General features: G+C 44.4%; 2 protein-coding genes across 4 annotated transcripts in view; one reads left to right on the forward strand and one right to left on the reverse strand.

Annotated features, from left to right (window-relative positions):
• MOSMO (modulator of smoothened) overlaps positions 1–6,823 on the reverse strand; it is a 43,138-nt gene extending 36,315 nt beyond the window's left edge. Inside the window, exon 1 of one of the 3 annotated variants that reach the window (XM_074346237.1) lies at positions 6,556–6,823. In XM_074346237.1, the coding sequence (XP_074202338.1) occupies positions 6,556–6,661 (106 nt within the window). In that variant the 5' untranslated portion in view covers positions 6,662–6,823. Of the gene's footprint in view, positions 1–6,024; positions 6,452–6,555 lie in introns of those variants that run through there. The other 2 variants (XM_074346236.1, XM_010961124.3) reach the window with 2 other exon arrangements.
• A 5,901-nt stretch (positions 6,824–12,724) lies between these two features.
• On the forward strand, positions 12,725–24,097 carry PDZD9 (PDZ domain containing 9). Its single transcript, XM_045521166.2, has 4 exons — positions 12,725–12,755; positions 14,609–14,788; positions 19,336–19,525; positions 23,189–24,097. Exons 1-4 carry the CDS (start codon positions 12,725–12,727, stop codon positions 23,571–23,573), a joined length of 786 nt encoding a protein of 261 aa, XP_045377122.1. The 3' UTR covers positions 23,574–24,097.
• Positions 24,098–24,252: the final 155 nt, after the last annotated feature.

Raw genomic sequence — 24,252 nt, forward strand, 5'->3', positions numbered from 1 at the left:
GAAGTGTTATTCTTGGAAGGAAAAGAAATTTACTAGTCCAAATGTCCATCACCTGATGAATGGATAAATAAATGTGGATACACCACACTATTTCACAGTAAGAAGTGAAATACTGATATTTGCTTTAATATGGATGAACCTTGAAAACATTACGCTAAGTGAAAGAAGCCAATCACAAAAGACCACATATTGTATGATTCCATTTATATAAAATGTCCAATAGGCAAATCTGTGAAGACAGAAAGCCGACTGCCTAAGACAGGAAGTTGGGGGGTGATGGCTAAGGGATGTGGGGTTTCTTTTTGGAGTACTGAGAATGTGCTAAAATTGATTGTGGTGATGGTGGTACAACTTTATGAATACTACTAAAAGCCACTGCACTATACACTTTAAATGGTGAATCTTATGGTTATGTGAATTATATCTCAACAAAGCTGTTTTTTAAAAAAAGAAATTTACTGGAAAAAGACTCAAAAGGCCATTGAAGAAATTTTGTTAATGCTTTTTAAGTTAAAGGCGAGCACAATTTCAAGACTGTTGCCCTCTTGGGTAACTCAATTCTGTCCTTCTCTGCAAGTCATGTCCAAAGTGATCAACAAAACTGGGGGGAGGGTACAGCTCAGTGGTAGAGTGCATGCCTTAGCATGCATGAGGTCCTGGGTTCAATTTCTAGTACCTCTATTAAATAAATAAATAAACCTAATCACCTCCCCCTACATAAAAAAAATGATCTAGACATGAAAGTGATGAACAAAACCAAGTTCTAGGTAGGTCTGTCTGTTTCACAACTGATGTTACAGAGCTCCTTCACGCCTAACCAATCTTGCGATTATTGAAGTCACAGCTCAGGAGCAAGAGCTTATTATTTAATAATTTTCTAGTATTTAATAAATAGGTCTGCTTGAGAAACTTGCAATTTTAATGTTTTAAACCAAAGATTCCCAATTTGTAAGCCAGGACCTACTGTAGATCTTGACCTCTTACATAATATATATCCAGCCCACAGTCCCCTATCTGAGGTTTACCAAGATTTCCTGTGGAGAGGGTAGTGGGTAACAGAATGAGAAATGAATCCTCCCCCTACCCCCAAGTCTTTCATTTCCACAAGCATCTGGCAGTCTTGGCACTTGAGGAAAAAGAAAACTTTCCCTCACAACATGTCAGTCATCTCCTGGGTTTCAACCAGGTAAGGCTTTCTCCCCATTTCTGATGCTTCTATCCATGAGGGGAAGGGTGGAGGTGCAGCTATCAGAATATTTTAGTTTAGTCCCCTCATTCAATCCTTCCCAGGTCAGGAGGAATGACTTCATTTGACAGGCAGTTTAGGAGAAAAAGCTGGGCCTAAGTCGTCCAACTTTTTGCCTTTGGGAGCAAGTTGCCTAAAGGCAACACTCATCTCTTCTGTTCTTTCAGGCGTATAGGGCAGGTCCTCCAATCCTGCCTGGGATTGAACAGTTCAGTCTGTTCAGTTTCGAGGACCAGAAAGAGGAAGCTGCTTGTCCACAGATAAAAGCCGCATTCTCCAACATCCTCTTCAACAGTAATAAAATTATATTTTGGCTCCTAATTATCTTATTCCTTTTCTTTTTCTCAACTAGTTCAGAATATAGTAGAGATGAGGGTATTATTGAGGCTCCTTAAACACTCTAACATCCAATCTAAACAATTTCAAAAGGAAAAAGAATGAAAATATTTTCAGGAATACACTGGTAAGACTACTAAGTGAATATGATAACCAATTATAGAGAGAGAAATTTTAATTACACAGAAGGAAGAAGTTCAAGTTCTTTCATGTGCTGGAAAAGACTTTTGGGAAATCTTCATAAAGAACACTAAGTAAATACATCCAGAATGATTTAGGATGGTATAATCCTAAATGGTCACTGAAAATGGTCACTATAAAGGGATGGTGCCTCAATAAAAGGATCTCTAGATCATTCATATTTATCAGAAGCAGCTTTGTTTATTGTTGATCTTGTTAAAATTAACTCATTAAAACTAAAACATTCTTTCACAAAAACTTTGTCTCTTTAGGGATGAGAAAACAGTGAGAGTGAGGTTAAGGGCTCAAAGCAAAGGACATCACTTTAAGACTGAAAACCAAATTTCCTTTTCTTCTTCTGTATCCTGGCAAAAATTTCAGCCACTAGAGAATTTTAACCTCATTTAAGTAAATAAAAGGTGTGCGTAAATAAAATACAGGTAATACTTCAATGAAGAGTTTTCTTGAATGGAGTCTTTACAACACTGAAACTCAAATCTCATGTGCAAATCACTGATGTGGGAAAAAATGTGGAAATGACTATTTTTACATTGGTCAAATATAAAAGGCCTAAGGAATCAAGTTATGGATGTCAAAGGGCTTCAAAAACTGTAAAGCACTATATAAAATGAAAGATACTGTTTTGATGTTGAGTTTCAATAATTAGCAGAAATTTGACACCAGCATAGCAAAATTAATGTAATTTTGCCATTATATTCACCAAGTATTTAATATTTGTTATTATATTAACAGAAATTGCTAACAGTCCTTACTAAAGTGCCCATCCATGTATTTTCCCCATATATGTAATATCTATTTGTGTCATATCTTCAAAAGTTTGTGCGTTATCCACAAGCGATTAGAACAAACTCAGGAAATGCCATCACACAGATGACAATTAAACGAACATACTTTTTCTGTATTTGGACCAATACTATAAAAACAAACCAAAAGTTGTCAGTATGAAGCATGGTCCATAATCTTATGGTAATATAGTTTATTAGTTGAGATTTTAGGAAGTTACTCTATTTTTTGTTTGGGGATATTTCATTTCCTTTTGAGGCAGTTCAAGTAGAAGCTAAGAAGTAGAGACTAGAATATAGAAATGAGAGACTGAGAGAAGGAACAGTGATGGAGAAGTCCAAAGCCAAGAGGGAAAAAAAAATTTGATTTGTGCTAAGCATGGCCTTATCATTCTTGATGTTTCTTTATTTCCAAGAACATCTAAATAACGAAAATGTGTCAGTTCTAAGCTTTAGTTTCAAAACTGGGATTCTGACACCTGTTATAAAGTAGAACAGCAATATAACAATATCTAACTTTTACTGAGCACCTACTATGTGTCAGGCACTGTTCTAAATGGTTTACATGTCTTAATCTCACAATAACCCATTGAAATGGACACTATCACTATCCCTATTTTACAGAAAAGGAGCTGAAAAGAGAGAGGCTAGGTAACTTATCCAAAGTCAGAGTTAGTAAGTGATAAAGTTTGGGTTTGAATCCTTAAACTTCCCCTTAGTAGTTTACTGCAGTGGTTTTCAAACTACATTCTGCAGCACCTTTCAGCTCCAAGAGTTCTACTTTCAAAATGTATTTCGTCCATTTAAAAAAACTGCAGTAAAAACATTATAATCAAGACTTTTATACGATGTATAATGCACAAGAGAGAACCAACACATCAACTTTTTGTTGCCAGGTTAAGTCACTTTTTTTTTTTAACATTTTTTTAATTGATTTATAATAATTTTACAATGTCGTGCAGGTTAAGTCACTTTTATGCAGATCTTAGCATAAAGCTAGTCCTGTCACTTCTGAGACCTTATTTGAACTTCCCATAAATGTTTCATTGATTTGGAAGGTGTAACTCTACACTGATTTTTTTTTTTTTTTTTTTTACTGAAGACTGGATCTATCTGCTCAGGTAAGAGTGAACAGTGATCTGACTATATTTCAATAAAAAGAGTACAGTGAACTCAAACACTAGGCAAAGTTCAGGTGCATCTTATTACAGTGCAAAAACCCAAGAGTGAACAAAGGAACATACTATCTCATTCATTTTAACTTTTAGGGGCCTTACTATCTGACATACTTGACCTAAGAAATATGGGTTAGATATGATTTTGAAAAATTTCCTACTGTTCTTACTATCTCTTCTTATTCCTCTTTCTAGCCACAGAATATTTGAAGAATATCTTGAGATGGCAAGGGAAACTGTTAGAAAAAAAAAAAATCACCTCCTCCACCACACATCACCACTGCCACACCCTAGACCTTGTGCCCACAATCCCCTGCCCTTCCACTTTGCTGTATCAACCACTCCCAGTCAAGTATTCAACTCTATTGGGTCCAGCTCCACTATTCCACTGACCACATACCATCAGCTATTCGTTGACCAATACATCAAATAGCTCTTTCCTTTTTCACTCTTACTCTATCCAGCTGAAATTTCATGAGCCATCATTACAACACTTTGTCTAACACCCTAAACACCTTTGTTCCTCTGGCATTTTGTTACTTATCTGGCAAATCCTAACCCTGAATGAAGCCTTCTATTGGCTTCCAACACACACTGGTGCCAAAGCAGCTGAGCACTACTACAGAAGGTCCAAGGCAGATGGCTAATCACACTGTATGTTCATGACCACTGACTTCAGTGAGGTTTCCATACTGCTAGAGAATCCTACTATGTCTCCCACTGCATGCTCTCTCTTGCAGCTGTTTACTTATTTCAAACATTTCCTACTTCTTTCAAACCTTGACTTCTGTCCCTCCCATCTCCAAGGCAACTCACAGCTGATGACTTTGCCTAATTTGAAGGAGTTGTATTCATCCTATCTTTGCTTTCTTTTGCGTATAATAGTGCATAACATCTCAGGAATGTTACGCTATTACTTATCTCTTTCTTCCCCTCTCAACTACGTCTTTCCCAGGGACATTTAGTCTATTTTGTACATTGGGATTCTACTTGAAACTTCTTTGCAAAAAAGATTTGCTAGAACAGTGAAACCTCTTTGCCCTAAGTATGTAAAGAAAGTCTCATAAAAGGAGTCACTGCACATATAATCAGGATTAAAAACAACAGATCATGAACTGGACGTCACACGGAAAACGGTACAAACTAGTAGTAACACTGACATCAACAACATTTTCAGAAACAAAGCCCATAGTTTCATCAAATTCTAAACCATTCTGATATTTTCTTTTTATGCTTTACGATTTTAAAAAGTTGACATGTAACTGACAGATAACATTGTATATGTTTAAGGTGCACAAAGTGCTGATTTGTACATTTACATATTGCAGTATTACCACTGTAGCATTAACTAACACCTCTAACGGGTCACATAATAATCTTCTACGCTTTACAATTAAGAGCTCTGCTAAGACTATCTACGCAGAGCGGAATTTTCTAGAGTGATATTTTAATAACCAGTGTATCTGACAGCACAATTTTGTGTTACTAGGTCTAGATGGGGGAGAGAAGGGAGGAGGAAGTAACAAATGTCCCAGCCACAGCCTTTTTTAAGAGCTAAAAATATTGCAGGATAAATACAGAACCATAAGTAATACTTAAGAAGTAAGTTTGACAGCACAGTGATACATTCTTACAACAAATTATTCATGGAGGGAGCCTGACATTCCCAACCCCCATTATTCCCTTCACCTGCACTGAGCAAGCAGTTAAAAGACAAGCTCATTCCTTAATTCCCATCAGCTCTCCTGACAGCTGTTACATTAATTAAAGGTTTGGTCTCACAGGTCTGGGTAAGTGTGAGCGTGTGAGCGTGTGAGCGTGTGCATGTGTGTGTGGTGGCGGCCCAAGGAGAAAAATCCTGCAAAGGCATTCACCTGGGATACCCTTCAGAAAGATGCCTACCTCTTTCCTGAGGGCACCACCTTGTCTCTGCTGCCTACAGCTCCGTGGTGTTCCAGCAGGCATTGCTACTGGGCTGCCTGCAACTCTAATGTATTATTTAATTTTGTAACTACTATTAGGATCTCTAAAGCGTTCTGTGATGCGCTAGAATGAAAGATACTCCATAAAATGAAGTTTATTATTAGGATTATTATAGCTCCCGGGCCTAAAATAAAGCAAAATTATAACCACACAGACTTCAAAGGGAAAATCGGAAGCCACATGCGTCTCAAACACTGCCAAGTGGGCAGGGGACGGGCGGGGGCGCGCGTAGGGGCTTCCAGCCGGCGCTCCCCCACCCCCACCAGCTCTCCCGGCACCTTTAACCCCGCCCCGTCCGCACCTCTCACCCGGCCTCGGCTGTCTCCGGGCGGGGGTCCGGGGCTGGACATGACTCCTCTTGGCCTCTCGTCGCCCGGCAGCTCCCTTGTGACTCTCACACCCCACAGGCTGCCTGCTTCCCGGCCCCAGGCTCTCCGCCGGGTTTCTAATCCCTTCACAGGCGCCTCAGTTTCCTCCAGTCTCCCACCTTGACTTTCTTTTCTTTTTTTCTTTTTCTAAATCCAGGACAAAGCTTCTTCCTCCGCGGCCCCTCAGGTCGGCGACTGTCTCCCCTCACCCTCCTTCCAGGGTCCGGGACCGCCAGCCCAGCCCAGCTCTCCGCGCCCCTCGCAACCGACGCGTCCTCTTCTCCATCCTCTCTGCCCCTCGGCCGCCCGGCCCGGCAGCCCGGGTCGCCTCTCCGCCCCCTTCTCCTCAGGCCGGCCCCCGCCTCGCACCCTCCAGCCCCGTCTTCTCCTCAGCCGGGTCTCCCCTCCCCTCCCCTCGCCCTCAGCCAATCCCCCGCCCGACCCCGCGCGCCCCCGCCGCTCACCCGCGGACTCCCCGGTGTTGATCCAGTCCGGGTTGGCGATGCTGGCGATGGCGAAGATATCGGCGGCCAGAAAGAGACATCCTGAGATGATGGTCAGTTTATCCATCTCCCCGCCCCGCTCCCCCCACCCCCCGAGCCCCGGGCAGGCCGCGAACTCAGGCCTCCCGCCCCATGGGCCGCCGCCGGGGCCCGGAGACCCCGCGCCGCCGCCTCGCGCCCCCTCGGCCCCCGCGCGCCGCTCGCGCCCTCCGCGCGCCCGGGACCAGCAGCCGCGGCGCGGCCCGCACTGCCGGAACCGCCGCCCGCCCCGGAACTGCTCTGCCCGCCCGCCCCTCACCCGGAAGCGAAGCCGCGGCGCCGGCGAGGCCGGCTGCGGGCCCCAGGCGACCGCGCTGCGCCCTCTCGGTCCTGCCCTGGCCAGCGGCCCCGCTACTCTCGGCCGCTCGCCTCGCTGCCCTAGCCCCGGACGCGGCTCAGGCCCCTGCCCCGCTCCTGCTCTCTTCCTGCAGGCCACGCCGCCTTTTGGCTTTCTCGCCGATTATAAGAATTTTGTTGTCGTTGTTAATGACCGTTTGGTCACAAAAAGCTTCTCAGTCCTTAGCTTTTTAAAAGGCAGGCTGGAATGGGGATGGGGGAACCGCCCGTCTTCCAGCAGGAGGCGGCCCCGACTCCGCCGAGGGAGTCGGTGACAAGTCCTTGCCACCTTGTGTTATCATCGCCCCTCCGTGACTGTCAGCCCTGGGACTGCCCCATTTAGGAAATAACTATCGACATCTGCTGTGCGTCAGGCACCGTAGGTGCCGGGGGTGCTGGAGTGGACAGGAGAGACAAGGTTCCCGCTCTCATGAAGCTCACCTCCTGGTGGGAAGAGACAGAAACCCGTTAAAAGCTGATCTTTAAAATAAAGATAATGTCAAGTGTTGATCTATGAATTAAATTGGAGGTCGGACTGATGGGGGATTGGGGCGCAGCGGTGGTACTTAGGACGGTCGGATTAGGTTACACAGACACCGTCATGATCATAAAGACCTCAAGATGATGATCTTTGAAGAAAGAAAATTTGGGCAAGATTGTTCCAGGCAGAGGGAAAAGCAAGTGCAAAGGACGTTAGGGAGCGGGCAAGGAAGAAGTAGTTGGCATATTCAAGGAACAGCAAAATGGCCTGTGTGGCCGGAGAGTGGTATGAAAAGACAGAGAGGTAGGCAGAGACCAGATGTAGGACTTTGAGAGCCGTGATAAAGAGTTTGGATTTTGTTCTAAAAGAAACCGGAAGGCACTGCAGGGTTTAGAGCAGGAGAGCGACATGACCTTATTTAATCTGTAAGGGGAGTGTAGATTGGGGTGGAGGGAATCGGGCAGGAATGAAAGCAGGGATGGCAGCTAAGAGGCAGTGTAGTCCAGGAGAGAGAGAAGTGTGGCTTTAGCAGTGAAGATGGGGGGAAATGGGCAAATTTGTCAAAGGGAAGGACTTGCTGATAAATGGGGGAGGGGTTGAGAGGACTCAGGAATGACTCCTAAAGTTTTGACCTGAGTAACTAGGTGTTTAGTGATACCATTTACAGAGGTAGGGGGTGGGAAGGGGCTTAGGTTGGATAGATAAACAAGAAAAAACGACATTGGCATTGTTTGTTAGCAATACAGATGATCTGTTACATACGATTCTGCTGTCTGGTGGAGGTTTTCTTTTTTTCCATGGCTCATGGACCAAATCACCCTTAACCTTGGCTTTAGATCTAGCTCTTTCTTTCCCAGGTAGTTCCCCATGCAGCAAATAGGAAGGACACTCCTTTTCTCGGTAAATGCCACCTAGGTCATCTCTAGAAAGACCTAGAAGAATGACATCTGTCTCTATTTTTGGAATGCCTACATGTTCACGATACTCAGCAAGTTTCAAATTCCACCAAATCCAACAGCCTTGCAGAAGTGCACAGAGAGTTATCAGAGTCACCACCTGGATGAGGTAAGGAGAATTTGATTGCTAGCCTATAAACTTTTCTGTGCAAACATTGGTCCCTTGGGGTGAAGGATTTTTTAAAAATTATGATTACTAAGTCATTTATTTTTCCTTTGCCACAAAAATGGACACAAGCTGATTTACATATGCAGGGATTCAGACATAATGCATATCACATTACTGCAGGAAGTCTTCACTGTTTGTTGTTGTTTAAACACTGGAGATGTTTGGTGGAGTCATATTCTTGGCTTCTTGTCTGCTGTTTCTGTTGCTGAGTAATAGAGGAAACTCCAAGTATACAGTTCGGAATTCTCAAATAATGTCCACTGAAGTTCACCACTAGGCAGTTGTTGAGAATCCTAGGGTGAAGTGTTGGAACATTTGCCTGTTCTAACTGCAACTGAGTGGAATGATGACTCGATTCTTGTGTTTAAAAAAATACAAGTGCCTCCTTCTACCCAGGAAGCACTCCCCAGTGCCTCCTGCCTCTGCTCCTCTGCAAAAAGTTCTAGATCTAAGATTAAAGCATAAAAACAACCAGTACAGAGTTAAAAGAATTTAAAACATTTTTTACCAGTTTAATAGCTGCACATCACTACAGTCAATAGTCACCTGTCCCATCTGTTACCAGCCAGGACGTGGGGTGGGAGGGGTGGGCAAAGACCCAATACTCTGTTTATAGATTTTCCATTAATCCCTGTTTTTAGCTCCAAATCTCATTCTTACCTGCCACAGTACCTGGTATTTCAAAGTCCCAGGACTCTCAGGACAGGACAGATCAGTTTCCTTCGCCTCTATATCTCAGTCTAGATTTTTGGTCGAGGCAAACCCTAGGGGTTAGGGAGAGGTGGTGCGGTGGAGTTAAAGAGAGTAAAAACCATATTCTAGTCCCACTGGTGCTACTGACTTGAACTTGGGAAAGCCACGTCACCTCTCTGGGCCTCCTTCCCCCAACTGACCAACAGACTCCCGAGTCAGGCACCTTCTTTCAGTGATAGAACCTCCCCCATCCTCTCACCCGTAAGCCAAGCAGCTGGGACTTTTCTATTCAGAGAGAGGATGAGCCATGAGGCCCCTTAAGGCAGGAAATCCTTGTGGACCCAGGACATAGAAGGCCCCCTGCAGGGAGCTATGCTGGCAGCCTGAAGTCATAAATAGCCATTCTGCGGTTGTTAAAGGGCTGTGAACACAGTGTGCTTTATTGTGATGGATGGTAGGGCTTGGCCCAGCAGAGGCTGAATCCAGATGGGACCTCAGGGAAAGCTGTGGAGGGGTGCAATCACTCTTCTCCTTAAGGAGGATCTGTGGCCTGACAGGATAAAGAACACACTGCTTCCTTGGGATCAAGTTTACCATGCAAGCTGAGAGTGTGGTGGATGCACTACACGTGTTCATCTGGGGTTTCTGGGATTAGGTCAAACAAAATTGCTAAATCCAGAGGTTAATCGCTTGTGCCTTGGGCTCAAGTCTCATTTAGTCTCATGGAATGGGTTCTGTCGGGGCTGACTTGGAGACAGGAAATTATTGATTACTGTGCAGGAAGTTGATTAGGGAGTGTTCTTAGGATCAACTCCTGTGGGGGAAGGGAAGGAAGCACGATTGGGCAGAGGGAGCAGCTTGGCTGTGGTGTAGTCACAGGAGGCTTTGGCAGACCCCGTGGGGAGCTCTGAAAGCTGGAATGGCTGTTAGAGTTGTTCTGATTTGGGGTAAAGGGGCCAAGCCTTTATGTCCCTGCATGGACCAGTCATTGGATGCTAGCCACCCCAAGAATGGGGCATGACTTTGGGTAAGGTGGCACTTCAGCCAGGGACAATTCCTTGAGGTTGTAGCTGTCAGCCTACAACCTCCCCAGTAGCGAACAGGTCCTTCAGCCCTGAAGGGGGGCATCCCCTGAAGGACAGTGCGGCACTTGAAACAGTGCACCCATTATGCCGCTCAGATCTACTTGCTTCTTTTCAGTTCTGAGAGCAGCACCTTCAGGAACCAGGTGGGCATCTTTTCCCATAGGAAACTTACAAGAGGAAGGTTAGTGGGACAAAATACAGATCTTGCTGCTGCTGTAGCTCGTCTTGAGGGATAACGGACATACTTATCATTTTCCTCCTCTCCTATCCATCCTAGATTCCTCTCGCCCTCTGCCAGCACCTGTAGGTGGCTTACATGATGGGGTGGCCCAGACCTCCAACCCTGAGAGGCTTTGGGCCCCTGGTTGCCATGTACTTCTCAGGCTGTGGCTGCTGTATTGGTCCATTTACTGTGAAACAGGGCAAGGGAGTATTAAGAGACACCCACGTGGGTCATATGCATGCCAAACCATTCCATTTTACTTCTCTTGAAAAATCGAATAGTGCTTCCCTGTACCCAAGGCGACATGTGCTCCTCCTCTACTGGGGATGGGGACCTCACAGTTAACTGGGCCGTGTGTCATCCAGCTCCCAAATCCCATCTTAGCACCTGCGCTTTCATACTGTCCCTGCACAAGCTGTTGCAGGTTGAGTTCTCTAGGAAATACTCTGAGTTGCAGGGAGTTTATTGGGGGGTGCTCTTGGGGCCCACATCAGTGGAGGGGTGGAAGGAAGCAGGACCTGGCAAAGGGAGAAGCTGGGTTGTAGTGCAGCCACAGGAGGACCTCAGTGGACCCCTTAGGGCCCCCAGAGTTGTTCACATTGGGCTGAGGGATCCAGGTGTTTTCCCCTGCGTTGATCAGTCACTGGATGCTAGCTGCCCTGGGAAGGTGTGATCTTGGGTCAGGGGCTCTCTTCAGCTAGTGGCAGGGTTGGGCCAGAGGGGGAAGAATAGATCTTTCAGTCCTGAAGGGGGGATCTGGGCAGCACAGTACAGCATCCATGACGGTTTGTATCCTGTCATTCCACCAATCAGAGTGATCTCGGCATTTGTGATAAAGAGAGTTTTCAGCCTGGATGGAAGGAAGGCGGATGGACACTATATGCCAGGCCCTGATATGCTCCCCTCACAGGACCTTGAATGTGGATGTGCTTTATTCCTGCAAAGCCTCACCATTCCACGACTGATAGGAAAATGGAGGAAAAGGATGCATTTTATGATAGAATTAATTTGGTATCTGGACAGACTCGTTGCCAGACTGTTTGGAGGAGGAAACTGGCGATCTGTCACGAGAAGCCACTTGCGGGAGATGCCTTGAGGTTGAGGGTGAAAAGGAACAGGAGGAAATCTGCCCAGGGTTCTGGTCTGAGTAGAGCCACAGAAACAGCTGACTGAGCTGGGACCTGCCCAGGTTTACCATGGGAATCTCTGCACCGTGCCTGACACATAGTAGGTGCTTGATTTGTGCTTGTTGAAGGCATGGACCCAGGAGGCGTAGGCTTCCAGTTTCATCAGAGAGGGGGTGACAGCAGGACCTACCTCATTACATTGTTTTCTGTTTCTTCTAGAATTTATTTTTGATAATGTATACTTTCCTAAAATTGTCCACTTCTTCTGTTTTTTTTTTTTTTAAATCTAAGTTCCAAGAGGATAGAGCTCTTGTTTGTTTTATCTGCTGCTGTGTCCCCAGCATCAGCACGAACTGCGGAGCAGGCTTCCAGTAAATATTTGTTGTATGAGTGAATGTGTGTGTGTGGGAGGAAGGATTATTTTGGAAAAAAGAAGGAAGAATTAATTCCTCTCCTAATCGTGACTCATTTTGTTTTCAGGCCACCCTTGGCCTTTTCTCATTCAAAACATCCATGAAAAAAGTGCAGTTCCAAAGCAGTTGGTGCTGTTGATGGAACAATATTTGAAAACACCATTATTGGGAGCACAGCAAGGGATTCTGTGCCTGTCTATGAACTAGCTGCGATCTTCCTCTGTAAAACGTTTCACACCTTCCTCTGGGCTTCCTCCACCCTCCCCGTTTGAGTAGTTTCCATAGAATAGGTGACGAACCCCCTGTGAGCCGGGCACTGTGCTGGTCCCCACAGAAGTTTAGCTTTTCTGCACCAAAATTTTCATGCATCCCATTTTCCAAGGTTCACTGAGGCCTTGTGGTGACCGTACTGCTGCACAACTTCGGGGCGGCGTTGTCGCGGCGCCCCCTGGGGGCCGGACCGAGATCTCGCAGCCTGCTGTTCCGCGTGCAGCCTGCCATCGCCCGCACAGCGCCGGCTCCCTGAGGGTTCGAAACAGTTGGGGGTTGGAATGACTCCGCTTCGGCTCCGGGAGGCACCCCTCTGAGCGGGCTGCCCTCCCGGGGCGATGGAGAAGGCTGTCCACAAAAGCAGAAAAGGTAACTGGGAGATGCCCTGGGGACCAAGACATCGTCGCTTTTCTTCCTCTGTAAGATGGGAACGTCACACTCTTGGCCTGGGAGATCATCTCTCACCATCATTTGTTTGCCAAACGATATTTATATACAGGAAGAGCCCCCCCCCCCCCTTCTGAGTTTTGACAATCACATGCCTAATGTTTAACCACCACCACCATCAAAATGTGGAAATTTCGCCACCTCCAAGATTACCTTGCGCCTCCCTTTGCTTCCAACTCCTTTCACCATCCCACCTCCTCACCCTCCCGATCTGTTTCCTATAGTTCTACCCTTGCCAGGGAGAATGTCACAAAAATGGCATTTTTGAGTCTGGCTTCTTTCACTTAACCCTACTGTCTTTAGAGCCTGGGCTTCATAGTAGCTTCTATCATAAGCACATTTAATTTGCAAGCTGAGGTTGTAACTCAGGTCCTAAGATGCCAGTTCTCTGTTTGCTTAGAAGCCAGAGGCTCAAGGAGGGGATGACCTGTTCCAAATCGCTTTTCAGGATTAGTCTTTGAAAAGTCCCTGAAGGTGGTATTTTCTTTAAAGTACGTTACTTTATTTTTCAGACAGGGGGCATCTGCGGTTTGGGGGAGGGTGAGTTTGGCGGTAGACAAGGACACTTGCTTGGAGGGAAGGGCCAGGAAGCCAGCCTGTTCCCCACAGCTGTGGATGTGGGAGCAGGGGAAGCCCTTCCCTCAGCAGTGGGGAGGACTCTGGGCACCCCAAAACACCACAGTCACATGGATTTGGTAAAGGTTTGGCAAATAGCAATTTGCCACATCTCCTTAAGGAAAAGTGTGTGTGTGCGCGTGTGTGAGAAACATTGAAAGAGTGTACTGAAAACAAGTTTGCCCAGAAGCTTCCTGTGGACTAGAAATGAATCTCCTCAGAAGCTTCCTCTTGGAAAATACCTTGTTGCTTTAAATCACTCCTCAGTCTTTGAAACTTTTCTTGTGAGATTTAGTTCTGTAGACAACATATTTCAGCCCCTCCCTACCCATTGTCCTGGATTTTCCTCCCAAATGCTTTTTTTTCCTGCTGTCCATTTCCACTGTCACTGCCACCACGTTCGTAGGTGACTGCAGTAACCCTTTCATTTCTCACTCCGCCCTGGACCCCACAATCCATACAGCAGCTAACGGTTTGTTTGTTTGTTTGTTTGTTTGAATGCAGATCTTAGCTTGTCCTGCTGAAATTGCTTCCCTCTGCTCTGCCTTTGTTCCTCCTGCCTGCCCCCTACCAGCCTCCTTCATATTCTTTCCTGTCTCAGAATCTTGATCCAATTTGCTCCCTTCATCCTACTTTGCTTAAAGCTTTCCTATTGGTCCTTTCCACCTCAATTCAAATTTTCCCTCCTCTGTGAAGCCCGACCTGCCTTCCCGACAAGGAGGCTTAGGCCTCCTGTTGGCCACCGTCAGAGCTGTCTGCACTTCCTAGTATGTGTTACAGTTTGTTGTTCAACATATGTTTACATGATTCATTGGTAGTTGCCTCCTGCATGAGGCTGGAAGGTCCATGAAGGCAAGAAACACTTCTGTTTCCTTGCATCCTGCCTGCATCAGCAAGTACTTGTTAAGTGAATGGATAATGATAACTAACAATAAGTATGCACACTGTGCTGGGCACTGTGCAAAGCCCTTTCACTGTCTCCTTTAATTCTCATAACAACCCTCTGAGTGGGCATTTTTATTATCCTCAGTTTATTGATAAGGAAACTAAGGAATGGAGAGGTTAAGTAACTGCCCTAAGAGCCTGGCTTTAGAACCCCAGGGGCCACTGTCATGCTGATGTCTAGGTGAAGGGCTAAAACAAATTTCCCTCTTTTGTAGGAAGGCACGTCAGCCTCAAGGTTAAGTCATCTGTCCACAGCTTGAGCAAAACTCAGCAGACCAAACTCACTGTGGGCAGCCTGGGATTAGGCCTGATCGTCATCCAGCATGGACCCTACCTTCAGATCACCCACCTCATTAAGAAGGGGGCTGCAGCCAGGGATGGAAAACTCCAGCCAGGTGACTGTGGTTTCCCCATGCCTCCCAACCCCTCCACCTCTGTCTCCCTTTCCATCTGCCTCCAGAGAGACTCAGGGTATTAGGTTTCAGTGTAACAATGATGATGATGACATTGTTTGAGAGCTTTCAATGGGCAAGCCGGTTGCTTTTACTTATATAACCCTCGCTGTTGTGTGGATTTTATTCATTGAATTCTTAGCCTCTAGGTGGGAGCTGTTATTATCACCCCCTTTTTACAGGTGAGGAAACTGAGGCTCAGGAGACTGAGTTCCTTGTCCAGGTTCACTCCCATCTGCCAAGTGGGATTCATACACAGGCATTTGTGGCTCTCTGTGGATAAAGATTTCTTTTGTTGGCAGTCTTAGTCATCATTAACATTTAGGTGCATGATCTCATTCTACCCTCCTGACAGTCCCTGAGGTAGATTCTGCATTGAACCACCTGGCAGATAAGCAATTAGAGATTTAGTTAACTTGTACTTCATCACACCAAGGAGCGGGGATTCGAACCCTCTCTGTTACACTGTTTGTCAGCATTGCCCTGGTTCTCTTGTCTTTGGGTGAATGAATTTTCCATCCAGTTCAAGACGTGTTTTCCCAGTGCCTGCTCTGGGCCTCGTGCTGTGCTCGGGAGTCAGGGATGCACACTGAGCATAATGTGGTGAGAAGGAGAAACCATTCAGTGTGAGCTGGCCTGAATTCAGGCCCAGGCTCTGGCACTTTCTAGTTCTGTGACCTTGGACAGTCACTTAACTTTCCAGGCCTCAGTCACTTCAGCTCTAAGCTGGGATTATGCCACCTTTGTCAGAGGTTGCTGAGATAAGTTTTATGAACATGCTTTGAAAAATACAGTGTTACGGAAATATTGACAAAAATTTCTCTTAGGCTGTTCTTAAAGATTCTCTAGACGTGTGTGTGTGTTTTAATTAACCAAAAATGATTGTGACACAGGAGCCTCCGATGTATTAAACCAGTGGTTTGTAACTCTGGTTCCCTATTAGAATCACCTGGAGACCTTCTAAACCAAAGACGCCTGTGGCCCATCTCCCCAGAGCTTCTGATTCAGTTGGTTTGGGCTTGGGGACAGGGCAGTTCATGGTTTAAAAGCTCCTCCGGTGATTCTAATTGCAGCTAGGTTAGGCGCAGTGGATTAAAGAGTTAAGTGGGTAAATGATGCTATAATGAAACAGTTCACCTCACCTTAAAATCCAAAGCATTTTCCCCGCATGTCGCTATTTGGTGCCGGGAAACAAACCGCTAGAGTGTTCTGGACTTTCCAGACTAAAAGAACTGCAGGACAGGTCCCGTGGACTGTTTCTGCTTGCTCTCCTTTGCTTCCCTGGGGTCAGGTGACAGACGCTGAGTTGATAACCAGAGTGCACGCTCACTAGGGTGGGACAGGAGTATGCCTTCATGCACATGAAGCAGAATCTCACGGTGGGGCTATAGCTCGTGGGCACCTTGAGGTCAGAGGTAGTCTTGAATTCATCTTTTAAATCCAAGACTTACCTACAGCACTGGCACGTTTATTATGCCTGTGCTTAATAAATAAATGGATAGTAAACGACTGTTTGTCCCAGGCATTGTGCAAGGTGTTTCCACATCTATTAACTAATTTAAATCTTTGTAACACTCCTGGAAGGTAGATAATGAAATACAGAGGGTTAGAGAGATGAAGTAACTTATTCAATAGAGAGCCAGGTGGGGAGGTCAGAGCTGAGACTTGAACCCCTGTCTGCCTAGAAAGCCTATACCTTTGACTAGAAAAGAGATTTCAATACAGAGTAAGTCCAGGGCCGCAACTCTCATCATGACAAGTCAGCCACTTCTCGTCAAGGTCAAGGTTTCTAACATTCTGTAACTCAGTCCTTTTGACAATGGTTATGAGGTTTTGAGAGGTGAGAGTCTTAGAAAACTGCTAATTTTTTTGACCCCCATTACCTCCAGTCCCATTATTTCTCATTCATGGGTTTTGAATTCCTCTCCTTTGGTGTTTCATGATAAGGCTTCATCTTACTTTCCTAATTTAGTGATAGTTTATTCTGGCTAAACTTTCAATTCCTTTTGGCCAATATGGCTTTAGCAAACTCTTATATCCAGAGTCTTAAGAAATTAATATGGCTTTGAAGCAAATACAAGTCATGTACTGGCCACCACTCTTCCCAGGCCACATTCACTCAGTAAGCATTTCCTGAATGCCTGCTGTATACAGGCGTCCTGCTAGACACTGTGGTATAATGATGAGCCAAACATGTGTGGTCTCTAACCACACAGAGCTATGGAATCTACGACCTTGTTGGGAGAGATGGGAGAAAAATAAGATCTATTTTTTCACTAGTGGCTTGGCTGCTGCAAAGTTGATTAAATGTAGGTAATCGAGACAAGAGTTTACATAATGTGGTTCCTACAGCCCATGAAAAACAGAAAAAAAAAAGTGTAATGGAATTGATATTCATAAATACCAAACTGGTGTTTCTTTATGAAGGGCAATGTTAATGTCTATTGCCAGAGTAATCACATTCGTACAGTGACACATTTGCTTTATAAGCCAGGACGGTCAGGGAATTAAGCTGTTTTTTTTCTGCCCTCTTGATAAAAGTCACCCTTTAACAACATAATTAAACAGAATGCCAAGCCATAGCTTTCAGATCTAAACACTCCTTTTAACATTAGGCAAATAAGCTCCTCCGGTGAGTATGTTTTTTTTTTTACTGTTGTAATTAACTTCCGTCGGGTGAACAGCTGTTTTAGACCGCAGAGTCTGCAGGTAGCTGGGAGAAGCCCTGCTTTATTCTGAAGTTGGCCCCAGCTGTTTTTTAAGACCAAAGTAGAGGATTTTCTTCACCCTTCTAAGTATTCATTTTCTTCAATACTGTGAACTTTCGTTTTTGATAGGATCTAGCACTATGGAAATTTGTCCTTGGCATTCCTTGGAGGCTGCCTCTGGGATCACATAATTCCCAATTATAGCACCGTGGGGAGTAGTAGCAGAGAAGGTACTTCATCTTGACTCTTCTCTGACCTTAGGCTTCATCTATCTTGGAATGAGGGTGATTGAGGGGCCCGTAGCTTCCCAGGCACAGAGAGGTGAACACATCCCTTGGGACACATTGGGGTCACTTTATCCAATATTAGCTATAAAGTTTCTATGACCATTTGGCGGGATGTTAGTACTAGTAAGAGCTGATGACTAAAATTTTACCCAGTGTAAGCCTGTCCTTAAAAAGCAATTTCTCTGTATTCCTTCCTCTCTTGCTGAATGCCCTTGTGGCAATCAGAGGGCTTCACTGCAAGCAGCAGAAAAGTTCTGTTAAGGCACTAGATTTAAAACATTGAGTCTGAAATCCCAGTCTATTTCAAAATTGTAGAATAGATAAACAAGATTATACTGTATAGCACAGGGAAATATACACAAAACATTATGGTAGCTCACAGAGAAGAAAATGTGACAATGAGTGTGTATATGACCATGTATGACTGAAAAATTGTGCTGAACACTGGAATTTGACACAACATTGTAAAATGATTATAAATCAATAAAAAATATTAAAAAAAACAAAAAACAAAAAACATTGAGTCCGACAGAATTGCCAGAAAGGCTGGAGAACCAGGTTTGGAAAATGGTGAGAGGACAAAAGGCCATGGTGCACCTGTCACCCCTCTGCATCTCCTGCTCCAGGTTCAGTGACCCAGGGGGCTTGCCCAATGGCTGGACCTAGTTTAGATGTCCATGCCCTAGCTGTTGGGGATAGGGAGGTGGGTACAACTGAATAACTGGTCTTTTAAACATCCAGTTTGGGGGGGTGTCCAGGGGCTTGCTGTCAAGATGTGACTCTTTCTATCTGTTGGAGGCTCAGAAGCTCCGTGGTTGACCATCACCCTTCCCTCCCTGTCCAGCACTGCCCTAAAGTAGGGGACCTTGCTGTCAAATCCCTTTGAACCAACATACTCTCTGTATGCACATCTTAAATTTAACTAAAGCATGCTAATTGTCCAGTGTTTCATGCAGAATGACTTGCTCAATGAATACTGCATAAGGGCACAAAGTAAAACGAAAGACTTGAAGTTTAAAATGGTCTGCTTCCTAGCGGAGGGCACTGGAAATGGCCAGGCAAGCATAAGAGAAAGTAGGTCATTTATTCACTTAGTGTGAGTGTTTTTTCCTATAAAAAAATAGCCATTTATTTTATTCAAAACAAACACATTTTTAGAATCCTCAAAGATGGTTCAGATTATAAATGGTTTTTCCCATGTCATACCAAGGACTTCAGAAATGTAAAAATAGGCTACCATACCATTACACTATTAAGAAACATCTTGCATGCATTCTTCATTATTCAAAGGACACATGTCACTGATGGCTATTTTTATTAAATAAAGGCTGAAGCCTCGTTTTGGTTCAAAATGAACCAACAATATGAGCCTACAAAGAGAAACACCGCACCAAAACAAAAACAAAAACAAAAACATCTCACAATAAAGCCAGAAACGGTATGATCCTTTTAAACCATTATCTTAATTTTACTGATTTTTCTTCTCCTTTTTCAGGTGATGTTCTGATTAGTGTCGGCCACGCCAATGTGTTAGGATATACTCTTCGAGAATTTTTAAAGCTTTTGCAACATATCACCATAGGAACAGTGCTACAAATCGAGGTTTACCAAAATTTTATTGACATACCCAAGGAATGGCAAGAAATATATGATTTAATCCCTGAGACCAAATTTCCAATAACACAGTAAGTAGTTCAATTTAGGAAATCTTTGTTATACTACAGAATCCCCCAGGGCCTATGAAGCACAGAGTCTTAGGTTTAATGTGAGAATTATCAGTTATACCATGTGGGAGGGATTGATGACACTGCTACTGTTTAGTGGGTTTGTAAGTCCTTTTGGAAAGTACAATATGCAGAATGGTAAAGGCAAGAGCCCTGGACACAGAGTTAAAAAAAAGAGACCAAACTATCCAGTGGAAACTCTGCCTCCAAACCTATACACTACATGGCTCCCTTTTCCAAAGTTAGCTCTTGAACATGTGCTGTGAATCCCATTTCCTCATTTGTCTTCCTGCATAGTCAACTTCTCTCTCTGGATCCTTCCTAATAACATTTAAGATATTTTAAAGTCTCTGCCATCTTAGCAAACCCCACCTTAACTCCACTTCCCTCTCCTTGCTCCTCCAGCTACTGTCCTGTCCTTTGACTCCAAAGCTGTTGAAAGAGTTGTATTAGACACTGCCGTTTCTTTGGGAGACACCACTTCCCAGCTCAGTGCAGGCCTTGCTTTCTTTCATCTCTAGGCTGAGAGCCCTTTTTCCGAGAGTCACCCACAACCTTTGTATTGCTGATCCTAACAGACTCTTCTCAGTCTTCATTTTGCTTGGCTTTTGAGCAGCATTAGACGCTTTACAACCTCCCACCTCAACTCTTGTTGAAACATCATTTTCCCTAGGCTTCTGTGATACCACACTCCCATGATTCTCCTGTTTCTTCTGGTCACTTCCTCTTGATCTCCTTTTCCCCAGCCTTGGAGTTCCTCAAGGTTTAGTCTTTAGCTTTCTTCTCTCAATCTCCTAAGCAATCTCACTGGTTCCTGTGGTTTCCCCACTTGATATCTCCATTTGGACGTATCATACGAGGAGCATCTCAAACTCATGACACCTAAAATCAAAAGCCAGCTCGCCCCCGCTGTCTTAGCGGGGGAGCATTTGCCTCGTCGAGTAAGTCAGAAATTTCAGGGTTGTGCTTGATTTCTCCATCTCCCTTTTCTTTACGTGACAAATGCAGCGCTCTGATGCAGGAGCAGCCCTTCCTAGTTCCGACTGGACTCCTGAGCCAGTTGCTGCAGTTGTACACGTCTGCTTAGTAGGTTGGGCTCAAGGAAACATGGCTGGGGCTTTACTGAAAAATGGCCCATATTGCATAGACATTACTTCAGGGAGCCCAGCTTACGGCCCCAGGGACTGATACGGCCCACGGACGTGCTTTGCTTGTCCTCTGTGGTGTTTGTTGTCAAAAGCTGGAGGCGCAGTCATCTGCAGAGAGCAAGGATACACACGGGGGGTGTTCCAGGGGCCAGCAGTAGTCTATTTCTTGACCTGCGTGGTGGCTGTCAAGGTGTTTATAATTTTTTTTTATTAAACTTTTTTGTTTGCACTTTTCTGAATATTTCAAAAAATTTTAAATGAAAAATATCTGAGTTGCTAAATTTACAAATCTAAGGTCTTTATGGAAAGAATCTTCATCTCTGGTTCCTCTTGAAAAACCAGAGGATGGGCTTGTACTCCCACGTGGTGACTGTGGAGTAGAGCTGGGTCGCAGTTGTCCCCTTCAGATCGGGTACAGACTGGGTAAAAAGTTCCCCCCAGTAACCAAACCAATCCTGATCTGATGAAAAAATCATTAATGACAATGGTGAACACTTACTCGTTGCTTACTGGACACTGCTTTACAAGCATTATACCATTTAATCCTCATGCCAACTATTTTTATTTATCATCATTTTACAGATAAGAAAACTGAATCCAATAGAGGGATGTATACACCTGCCAGAGGTCCCAGGGCTAAGTGGTACAGGTCTGCCTCCAGAGTAGTGATGTCCAGTAACTTTCTACGGTAGTAGAAACGTTCCGTATCTGTGTTATCCCATATGGCAGCCACTGGCCGCAGGTGGCCATTAAGCCCGTGAAATGTGAGGGTTTGTAACTGAGGAATTTTAAATTTTATTCAAGTTTAATCAGTTTAAATTTAGCAGCCACTGGTCGCTGATGGACCCTGTACTGGGAAGTTCAGTTCTCTAGCCTGAGATTTGCTTACAGAACAACTATGTTTTAAGCACACAGTTTGAGATTCAGAGTATTAAAATCTAAGGATGGTTGGTTGACAGTTCAAAAGCAAGGAGATAAACACAGACTAGTACAACCTAAGTATGAGGCTAAACCCCACAAACATAGGGACAATACCAATCACCTTCTGAATCCCTTTCTTAATTAAGCAAAGTGCTTGTATAGAAGGCATTTTAGCAAGTTATGTGGAAGGGGGCAGGGCAGGGGCAGAAGTGTCAGGCAAAGGCTTATTTCACAAAGTCGCTGTGACTGTTTTTCAGGAGCAAACAGCACTGTGCGCACTGGAGAGAGCACTCCGTGTGACGCTCTGGGCAGGCCTAGTGTCATAGAAGTTGTTTCCAGCCAACCCCAACCCGCTGGCTTGTGGAGTTATTTCCTAATACCACTTTAGTAAGAACGTGGCCCTACCACCTGTCCTTTGCAGTGACCTAATACAGGGTTACAAAGGATATCCTTTGCAGTCTGAATGCAGACTCTTCTAGTCCTGAGACATTCTGAATCTCCTTGCACAGCACTAAACCAAGGATCAAAGAAAACTGCACTATTTAAAACTAGTGGCTCTCAGTAAAAATGACTCAATACCAAATGTGTATTGCCAGAAGAGAGAAACTTTAGGAAAAGCTGCGCCAAATTCTTTGGGGCAAATAAAACAGGCAGACCTCCAAGGATGTTAGTGGTAACACTAGGAAGTCTGACAGGTTGAGGGGGCTGGGGCAGAAACCTATTCCTTATTAGCAGGACAGAAAGTTCATAATTACAAAGATCTGATTTTGGATCTGTTGGGCAGTAGCACCAGAATGAGGGAGAGCCGGTGACAGATAGCATTTGTTCAGGAAAGTAATAGAAGGTGCAGGTACTGTAGGCACTGGAAGGAAGTTCAAGAAGCCTGTAGTTGACAGCAGAGTTTCAACAACCAAGAAAGCCAATAGTTGGGGCAAGTTACAAATAAATCCTTACAAGTTTTTGGATGGCAGTGAGGTGGAAGAGTGAATGATGAGACACATCTGGGTAGAAGGGTGTTCTACAAATCCTCACTTGTAAACCCAAACGAGAAGCAAAGAATGATGCTCATGGGAAAAAAAAGATGTAAAGATTTCCCAGTGGTTACCATGTGGAAGATATTTATATGAGGCCCCTATTTCTGGATGCTTCCTGAAAATCAGTAATATTCTGTTATTGCTGACTCCATGTGACCCATGAAGACTGAGTTCTGTGGAGGAGATGGCCACAATGACCTGTCTTTCTGGGTGGAGCAAAATTAACTTACCCTTTGAGGCCTGCTAATATTCTGGTCAGAAGTTGAGCTTAGCTAAAGTTCTGTGCAAAGCTTTTTAAAGCAATGTGAAATAACTTAGGGCAGAACTTGATTTACTTTTAGGAATGGAAACAAATTTAAAGGTAATTTTAAAAAGAAAAATGTCAACACAGAAAGGCGGTGCTAAAGCTGAACCGTATCCTTTATTTTATGAAACAAAGCAGGTTATAAGATATCTCGTTGGGTGATAATGAATGTTCAGACATTAAGAATCCATTTCATTCACTGTTCTTTTCATTTCAGCACAACAAAGAAAACTGAGCAGGCAAAAGATGACTCCACAAGCAGCGATGACAAAGAAGATGTAGTTTTAGATAAAAAGCTTAAGTACTATAAATATCCACGGTCCACCGGGCATCATGCTGCAAGGAGACCGATGTCTATCTCCAGAGAATGGCATGGATATAAAAAGAAGAACCATACTATGCGTGTGGGAGAAGACATTCACTGTGATGTGGTGATTCACCAAGATCACAAGAAAGAAGTGAGAGCCCCTTCTCCTTACTGGACAATGGTGAAGCATGACAAAAGCTCCTCGTCCTCCTCGGCCTCCTCCTCAGATGCATTTTGGCTGGAAGATTATGCCCAAGCTGAGGACAAGGGTCAACCTGTATCAAAGGATGATTAGGCCGCAGTTTGCAAATCCGTCATCACAGATGCATTTTTCTCAAAAACACCCAAATTTTGTGCGTTGCCACGTATAGTTCTGCTACCCTTACAGGAATATGTGCAGACTTCCCAGTTCTCCATCACGACCGTGTTGTAAAGCCTTTGGAGACCTTCAAAGTGATGTGCAGAGACTGCCCTGGGGTCTCACAGACCTCACAAATGATCTTGTTCCGATCATTATGATCATTCAAGTCCTTAAGACCCTCCTTTCTGAGAAGAATGTCTCGTCTTTTAGAAAATGCAGCAGAGGGAACCCAGTATCAGAATGTGTGAACATAGTAGAGAATTTTATTTTTTAAGGTAAGTACCACATTTTAATTTAGGTAGTTTCTCTTGTTTTGTAAACTTCAAGTACCCTATTTAAAAGAAAAAGAGAAATTTTTTTGGCTAGTTGTTTACATTAGAATTTCTGCCCCGATTTTCAGCCTTACTTTTACTTTGAATGTTGGGTTGATAGTTAACTAGTTGAAAGAGACAGGATAGGAACAGATGAGAGAGAAGAGGAAAGAAAACCAAATTCTGCCACAGTAAAGATAAACACAGAAAATGAAGCAGTGCACATACTGGATATGACTAACAGGGAATTTATATTTTTTCACAAATAACTCTATTGCAGAAAAGGCAAAAAGGGGGGTAAA

The sequence above is a fragment of the Camelus bactrianus genome, chromosome 18 (genome assembly GCF_048773025.1).
Source record: "Camelus bactrianus isolate YW-2024 breed Bactrian camel chromosome 18, ASM4877302v1, whole genome shotgun sequence".
Classification (NCBI taxonomy): Eukaryota; Metazoa; Chordata; class Mammalia; order Artiodactyla; family Camelidae; genus Camelus; species Camelus bactrianus.

What these genes read in the sequence shown, in the direction of transcription:
- PDZD9 (XM_045521166.2), top strand. Translation starts at nt 12,725, where the DNA reads ATGGAGAAGGCTGTCCACAAAAGCAGAAAAG. An exon ending in GGATGGAAAACTCCAGCCAG is followed by an intron (nt 14,789 to 19,335) that starts GTGACTGTGGTT and finishes CTCCTTTTTCAG; the next exon opens with GTGATGTTCTGATTAGTGTC. An exon ending in ACCAAATTTCCAATAACACA is followed by an intron (nt 19,526 to 23,188) that starts GTAAGTAGTTCA and finishes TTTTCATTTCAG; the next exon opens with CACAACAAAGAAAACTGAGC.